Source organism: Euwallacea similis, chromosome 14 (assembly GCF_039881205.1).
Source record: "Euwallacea similis isolate ESF13 chromosome 14, ESF131.1, whole genome shotgun sequence".
NCBI lineage: Eukaryota > Metazoa > Arthropoda > Insecta > Coleoptera > Curculionidae > Euwallacea > Euwallacea similis.
This window is the reverse complement of record NC_089622.1, coordinates 4,326,109-4,335,027: the sequence shown is the minus strand read 5'-3', so window position 1 is coordinate 4,335,027 and position 8,919 is coordinate 4,326,109. Positions and strand designations below refer to the sequence as shown.

At 34.7% G+C, this 8,919-nt stretch overlaps 1 protein-coding gene across 5 annotated transcripts in view; it reads right to left on the bottom strand.

The window, feature by feature from the left end:
• Positions 1-8,919, bottom strand: part of EcR (Ecdysone receptor) — a 145,394-nt gene that overhangs the window by 7,023 nt on the left and 129,452 nt on the right. For all 5 annotated transcript variants that reach the window (XM_066397277.1, XM_066397279.1, XM_066397278.1 and 2 more), the window contains 5 exons: positions 2,559-2,729; positions 2,004-2,266; positions 546-701; positions 339-491; positions 58-280 (listed from right to left, as the gene is read on the bottom strand). In XM_066397277.1, the coding sequence (XP_066253374.1) occupies positions 58-280; positions 339-491; positions 546-701; positions 2,004-2,266; positions 2,559-2,729 (966 nt within the window). The remainder of the gene's footprint in view (positions 1-57; positions 281-338; positions 492-545; positions 702-2,003; positions 2,267-2,558; positions 2,730-8,919) is intronic.

Genomic DNA, 8,919 nt, shown 5'->3' with positions numbered 1-8,919 from the left:
GGGCTTGAAAAGGGTATTTCTATTACAATCCCATCCAAAGAATACCTTCTTTCTTACCTGAGAAAATGACGATGGCAGTGAGTAAAGCATATTCGGCATTGTCGACTTTCATCGAGTACATGGTTCGACAGAAATGTAGGAGATCTTCAATGGTCTCGCCCATACCGGCGAGATTATAACTATCTCTCGAATATGGCTGATTATTTGAAAACAGGATGGAGTCGGTTTGATAGTCGTACCTCCGCGCCATCCGGAACATCATCACTTCACTCGAACAAGCCTATATAATAACATCATTGTTATAGCCTTTCATGAGATTACACAAAACCTGAAACAACCTTCAGCAAAGCAATTTGGTCCTCACGTAGCAGTTTGTCGAAGCCTGGCAACCGTTTCGCGAACTCTACGATGAGTTGGACCGTGAGAATCGTTATTTCAGTTATGTGCCTGAATCGGACTTCTCGCTGGTCCTCATCTTCCATCGGTTGGTTCTGTGAAGAAATCCTCAATCACACCAAAGCTTTAATTTGACCTATGAGACTCACCAATATCCTCTTTACATCATCTTCTGAAGGATGCTCATACTCATTTTGGAAATAAACCAATCTGTGGATAAGTTCCTCTTGTTCTGGAGAGATGGGTTTTACTCCGTTATTGGATTTTTCTGCCACTGTCCCTTCCGCGAGCTGGGAGAATAAGAGCTGCAAAAATAGACAACTATTTAATGACTATACCATAGGTAAGATTCTATCGAAATGAAACACACCTACAGGTAGGGCGCAACAAGAAAATGACATGAGTTAGTGCGAAATGGTATGCATCTTCCTAATTCTAGTTTTCAAGGCGAAAACAGAAGAAAGACGAGTTAATATATAGGGTGTTCTATATTTTCTTGGCCAACCAATAATTTTGTAGTAGTTAGTGAAGATTGAAACTTCATGTAAACACAGAAAACTATAGTTCTATAGCCAAAACAGATTATTTTTTCAAATGATGTTTTGTGAATTTTTTTTTCCTTCTACTTTCTTAGAATTTCACTCATGGAATCTTGTTTTTTCTAGTTTAACAATTTTTGCTTGCAACAATCTTTGATATTTAAAATATCCTTTTCGTCCTTTGTGGAAATCCTGAGATTGGGGCTTGTTGTGTTCACAATTTGAGTAGCAGGAGATTACAAACAAAGCAGTCGAACCTTAAAAATCCTCTATGGACAGCTTTAAACATATTTATGCGAGACACTCTGTATACTGCTCAAAGCACTTCGTATTAAAAAAAAAATTAATCAAAGGCGAAAGTAAGGCTCTCACTCACGATATTCTAATTAGGCAATTGCGTGTTACGGCAACGCGTAAAGCTATTATCATCTTAGTACAACCCCTGCGAGCTAAATTATGAAATTCTCGAGAAGAATTAGGCTTAATTGTATTAGAAGATACGAGGTTTGTTTAAAGATATAAAACTACTTTCACTTACAAGTAATAAACCTAGAATTAAGGAAGATTTCCCCAGGGATTTCCCCCTACATACAAATCCATTTACCCACGAAATTTCATCGTTAACTGAATAGTAAATCTTAGAATAACATTCCAGTTATCATCACCATAAAAGCATTTCATCCGCCATTTTCTCACCAACCATATTCAATGGCACTCATCAATCTCCAGTATTTGATATAACAAATTGAGCATTGTCACTTGAGAGCTTTCCGAATATGGGTTTGTATAGAGGTTGTACGTATGGGAATATGCGGGTAAAGTGTTGCGCAAATTGCCTACACTCAATAACGCGTTAACGAGATAAAGAAATCGGTCTCCTAAATGGTGCTTGAAATACTTTTTATTAGAAATTAATTATATGTAAATGGGTCTGTTAGACGTAGATCCATTCATGGACTTTTCAGGCAGTGGACAGATGTTTGCGACTCTCAATTATGGATGAATTAGATTAACCTATAATGCACCGATTTGGTTTGTTAATGGTGAAAATAATTGATAAATATATACCTCTGGTTCGATTTTGATTACGCCCGTTGGTGATCCGTTCGTCGTGCTGTTTGGCTTGTCCTTTTCCTTCATTGCTTTTTTTTCTTTTCTCTTCACAGCGCATTGCGTCTCAGGAACTACACACTCTGGCCTCATGCCCACTGTCAGACACTTCTTCAGTCGACACTCTTGACATTTCCGCCTCATATACATATCTATATCGCAATTGTTTCCATATTTACACTGGTAGACTGCATTTTTGGTAATGCTCCTCCGAAAGAAACCTGGAAGGAAAGTGATCGTAAATTCAGATAGAAGTACGAAAAGAAGGAATTTCTTATAAAGAGAAAAATACTTTAAAGCAATTTTCATTCCTCTTTTTTCTCAAGATTTATTTCAGTCTTGAAGAGAACTAATCGAACAAGAAACTACAAATGTTAACCATAAAATCAATTAAGTTTTTTTTTATTTCTTCCCCAAGAACTGAAATTGATACTTAAATCTTCTTAACATGAGTTTTTCCCTTTAAATTACTCAATTCTTTTTTACTTTTTGTCAAATTTGGTTCTTGCTCACCTTTGCATCCCTCACAAGTTAATGCATTATAATGATAACCCGAAGCCCGATCCCCACACACCAGACACAGCTCCTCTTGCTGTCGTGGGGTAGGACCTTTCTTCTTTTTCGCATCGCAACTATCTGCACTATATCCGTTCAGGCTGCTTGGAGGTGAAAGGTCTTCTCTGCCTGAAAGGAAAAAAAATTAATCTTCATCAATATATACATAAGAACGAAAACACTCATACTCTCACTACATGTATTTTCGAAGAGCAATGCAAAAATGGTTCGGTCTCACCTTCTATGGGTTAAAACCTACATTCCTTGTACCAGTTCAATCAAGCTTGTCTGCCAATTTTTTACTTGTAATTGGACCCACTTTCTGGAGGATTTTTTCATCCACAAAGCAAAAAAAGAGGGTTTGTATGTTGAAGCAAATCAATCTGTGTGTTTGGCAAAAATAATACGTAACGTATTTTCTTTCTCTAGTTTCCCCATGGTTTGATAAAAAAAACACGCGATTCAATTCTTAATAAGGAGGTCATAATAGGATCTAACCATCACAATGCAAACTGCAGAGCAATGCAATTTCGCTCTTATAGAACGTTGACAATGGACAATGCAATCGCGTCAAGGGTAGGATTTTTGTTGTAGAACGGACCGCTTCTGCTATAAAAGGCATCATTATTCCAATACCCTGCACCGGCTTTGCTCAAGGACAACTGGCAATTATGGCCAGAGTAAGAAGCTTTTAAGATCTGATGGGTATAACTACATTCCGACGAGCAAAAAATTGCTTTTGCACGGTGAGATTTTACTAAGTATACGAGAAGCAATTAATTCATTTATCATCTTACTTCGATGAATAATACCTAGAAAGATAATAAAAGGCTATTTTCACCAATTTTGAAGCTGCATAAAACTAAAATCCATTTTAGATAGCCCCTAAAAAAATCATAGCAGTTAGGTCTGGAAAGAGAGGAGACCAACATATTGGTCCAGTTTTCTCATTTCGCCTAACTAACCAAGAAAGCTCGAAAATTTATAAAAATTGTATGGCTTTCGTTTCACTCGCCTTGGAATGTTAAAATTAGTTCGAGGAATCTACCTAAGAATGAATTAAAAATCAGTCCCAAACATCCAAATTATGTATTTCAAAGGCGTTTCCTGCACCAAACTGTTATGGGTCAATGGAATTTGATTTTCCATTTGTAGGTCAATTCCAGTAGGTTCTTGAACTTCGTGGAATTTTGCTTAAATTAGCTGCGTTTCTGAGATGGTTACTTTGACGTAATAAAGATCAGAAGAAACTGGCTAAGGCTGCCAATGAACTGAGATCATGAACTCGCTGAACTCACTTAATCATAACAAACAACATAATTTTCATTTTTGAAAAGGTCAGTTTTTTGTTACCTCTACAGAAACAAAGGAATATATTGTTCTCTGTGAGTCTGAGTATTTAATTGAATGCCATTGAATTTTTTTTAATCAAAGAGTTTGTTTCTTTTAAATCTCTTAGCCTTATTTAATATATTTCCTCTATTAATATCTACACTTTTAGATCACTTTCCATGAGCTAAAATGAAAGTAAACCTGCAGAACCGGATGAACCATTTGGTACGTTATTAGAGCCATCATAATGCATATTAACTAATGAGTTTAATTATCTCTAATTATTTGTTATTTAATTAGTGTATCAGCAGCGCAAATTACTGTGAATCTGGGTTAAGAAAAAAGCCCATCTAGTTGACTACTTCTGACATTATTCTGATACTAAGTTTCTGGAACGTCTACTGAAACTGATACCAGTTGGGCTTCGAAAACGGAAACAATAAAAAGGAAGAATCCAACTGGTATTCTTTCGGAATACCAATGCGTTACGCTTTCAGCTACTTGGTTAAGTCGGGTACCACTTCAATGTTGGTATCAGGTCGCTTATACTCGTTTCTAGTTCAGCCGGTTAATCGACGAAACGGTATAAAAGAAAACGAAGCTGAGGCCTTAAGCAACAAAAATAAAAGTGATTAAGACGTGTATTTCTGATTTTCTTAATGGCTATACAAAAAAAATCATTTTTTAGCAATTTCTAGGTTCAAGATCGTTCCACCTTGAAGTTGGTGAAGCGCGGAAAAAAATTGCCAAGTCATTTTTATTAGTTACTACAATTACCGAAATTAGACAACTCATTACCGAACGGTTTGCTCCCATACGGCTAGTTTTAATTAGATGCCGAATAATGCCATGATCGAGATCTTCAGTTAATCCTTGAACCATTACTGGTTTCATTATTCGGTTAGGATCACCCTGAATGATGCAGGTATTGAGATACTTTTTTTCTCATAAGAAATAATTAGCTTTTCCCGCTACTACTAGCTTTAAAAGGCATCATTATTGGGTATATTGATTAGATTGCAAAGTGCGTTTTTTTGTCTATTTCCTAAAAACACTTGAATAAAAGTTCAATAATGACACGCATATGGCTGATAATTCTACCTAGCAAGTCAATCGGCTACAATGTCGTCATTATTCCATAGCTGTTTATTTATGGTTGCCATGGAAATGAATGTCAAATAAAAGTCGTTTTGATATTATAATTCAAGACGCGTTGTCTTTTGTTTTTCGAATTTAATTTATGTTTAACTCAGCTATGTTTATTGTAATTTTATAAAGTTTAGTTAAATCTAGTAGTAAAACAAATCGTATCGTTTTGGATTTAATTTATGCTTAATTTAAGTACGTTTATGGTAATTTTATCAAATGTGTTTAAGTTTAATGTAATTAAACTTAGTAGTGGAAAAATTCGTATATACACCGCGGTTGTGAAGTATTTATGACCTCCATGTCCTAGATTCCTGAGCGCGAACTTTACGACATTGGTCTATAATAATATACAATTTTTCATTATTCAAAATTGATCAGCATAGTCCGATAATGTACCGGTCAAAATATTCAGAAAAGTAAAATGCATTTTCTTAATTTTTTCGACCGGCCATTTTCCAACACTAATCTGAAACAGCTTTCTGCCGATTTTCAGCTTCTAAACTTAACATTCGGGTCATAATAATATACTTCATAACATTGGTGTATAATATGCTACTATTCAATTTTGATGTATTAAGAGCCAATTATTCGACACGTAGTAAAGTTTTGGAAAACCTTTTATTCACTAGTGATAAAAAAAATTCATTGACTGCATATAGCAAAACTCATTACACTTTCCAGGATCAAATTTCATAGATATTCGATTCTTATTTTTTCATCACAATACGCTCAATAATAAATAAAATTTTATACATAAACAATTCGAAGCTTAAATCTGTTTATTAACTTTTTGCAAAAATAACTATTAATTATTAGAGTAAAAGGAAAATCTGAGTTAGATCGGAATAATGTTTTTGTGGCCAAAATCACGGTTTTTCATTTTGTACCTGTTCAGTAACTTCGAAACTTTATAAGCCTATATGATTATAATTCAAAGACATTTACGAGATAAATATAGGTGATTTAAACTTCAGGAAATGTAATCACCAATTTTACACGACATGTATATGTTAAGAACCAAAAACTTATTTTTTGTTAAAATTTGAAATTGACCTGGAGTAGGCAAGACAAAAAATGACAAGATCCTTCTTTTGCTCTGTAAATAAAAGTATCTAATTTCCTCTTGTTACGAACCTGATTTAACATCAGTCAAGTTCGAAATTTAGGTTTCTCTGTAAAATTTCTGTAGTTGCATATGGGTAAGTCAGTAGTGTTACTCAGCAATGTAATGCATTTTTATGAATTTTTCCTTCTTTAATTTGTTTTTTCAATCCCCTCTCATGATTACCCTGATTCACTCTACGTGTAATGAAGGCTATTCGAATTATCAAATTTCGGTTTTTGCTTAACATTTCTTGTATTTACAAGATCTAACTCAATGGCGTATCAGGTTTTCACAGGTTTCATGAATTTTTTAATATTAACGTGACGAAGGTTTCCTTCAATTGCAGGGTTTTCAATTTTTTTTCGGCACGACACTGATTTATGTCAACACAGTATAATTCGAGAATGAACAGGGGCGTATCATGCAGACCTCAAGAAGTAACTTCTATTAATAAAAGATGAAATTTGTTTTTTTTTCAGTTTTGCAGACGTCTTGTATAGGGTTTTAAGCCAAAATTTCCTGATTAAACCCTTATTTCAAGAAGAAACACGCTTGACGCTCTTGACCTGAATTTCAACTAATAGGAGAAAATAACAACTTTTCAACAACCTGGCAACGTTAGGCCAAAAACTAGCAACAATGTCGCCGTCTGCAAGTAAGATACACCAAATATGAGAACGATAATGTACACACAACACTTGTTTGTTCCTCGTCTGGTTCGGGTTTTAAAAAGGTCTTCTGCTTATGTGTACAAACCCACTTGTAAACGTGTCGACCGACAACAGAAAACAAAAAGAAGAAATTCCTGCTTATTCATTTTTTACGTTTCGCGAGGAGTGGCCGTAAAGACCCAAATAAAAGGACCATAATCAAGTTAGAACAATAACGTCATTGTTGCTTAAAAAGTGTTATACAGAATGACCAAAAAAATGACATATGAGGAAACCACATTTGTAAAATAACCAAAATATTATCGAAAGTGGGCTATCAAATTACCATACCACGATCATCATAAAGACCTTGATCTATGAAGAACGCAAATCTATCAACTGGATATTTTACGTTACATGAACTCTATATTATACTAATGTTATTAAATTAACACATATAATTAACAAGAGCCTCCCTGTATGTTCGTTGGTTTTGTCCATCCTTTTCAAGGTTAAATGAATCAATACATAATCGATTGAAAGGCGATAAGGCAACAAATAATAATAATAATACCCACGACACGACTGAGAAATGTATGCAAGATTTAAGCATTATTATTAAAATCGTGTAGGTTACTGAAAACAAGATAGGACGAACCAGATGAGAACCCATCTGGATTAACCGCACCATTGACATCAATTAGCAAATAAGAAAACATAACGATACAACAAAAGCCACTCGAGTCTCAGAATTTATCTGAGCATGCCGGTACTTGGTATCTTCCACATTAACATAAATAGTTTTTCTATGAATAATACGAGAACGATGGTAATTGGTCCAAGATAATCTTGAATAATAATTGGACTTTCAACGTACATTTGAAATAAGAAACAGGTTTACATCCGAAGCAATTAAACGAAAACAAGACTGCATCTGAAAAACTGGTCGTACTGAGACGTACCTAGAATGGTATCGAGGTTGAAAGTGATGTGTCTGTTTTGTCGTTTTTATTACGCTTTGTTTGCTGTACCTTGGATTGATTTTATGATGGTTAAGAATAATTGCAGATTTGTAGACAGGTTCCACATAAAAATCATAGAAGTATAGAAGCAGAAGTGAGGCTTCAATCTTCTTTATTTAGACATATTTTTATATACCTATTTTCCGTAAAGCAGAAAATATTGTGAATTAATTCAATTCCTGAATAACGTTTGTGCGAATTTACTACGTCTGCACAGTTTGACAAATTAAACCCTACTCGCTATTGGCCGTTACTTTTCCGAATGCGCGTGAAAACACCCGATTCTATTAAATTAGCCAGAAAGGAGCAAATTCCCCTATCCTTATATTATACTGTCAGTAGAAGTAGTTTATTGACGCGTAGGATTAAAATCGATATTATTTTTCTCTGTTATTCTATATTTATTGCATTCCAATTTTTGTTGTTTTTATCACTCCTCAAGAAATCAATCCCGAAGAAATCAATTCACCCGATTGCATATCTGCATTAGGTACCATTGATATTCAGAAGCCGATTACGGTGGTTGGCCAGCTCGTTCAGTGAATGTCTAATACCCAAGGAGTGCCTGAACTCCATTGTTATTCCTATCTACACGAAGCCATTTTATTCAAATTACTTAACAAGCCCACGTAGGCTGCATCTTCGGCAACTTTATTGTTGTTTTTCGAATCGTATCGCGGCCTTGGATTCCACCCAAGTCGTACCAAGGACATTCTTGTTAGGCTTTTGATTGCTTTGTTGGTCGTTTACGAGATAATTAATATTAACCTTAAGATCTCTGTTATGTCGGTGGATTTTTCTCGTCTTAAATATCAAAAGTGTAGAAGCAACTGGACTGACTTAAATCGCAAAGCCCATGATGCGTTTCATCTAAAATTAAACGACCTACTTAAAGCCTCAATGTCACGATTCAAATATTTTTTTATCTTATTTTTATTTTTGTCTCGAACTTCTAGGTTAATAGTCGTTTAAATAATAAAGACCTTGGATAGTCAAACAATCAGTTATAATAGTAATTGAAGTGATGCCTTGGCAGATGAGCATTATTTAGTAGATTGATT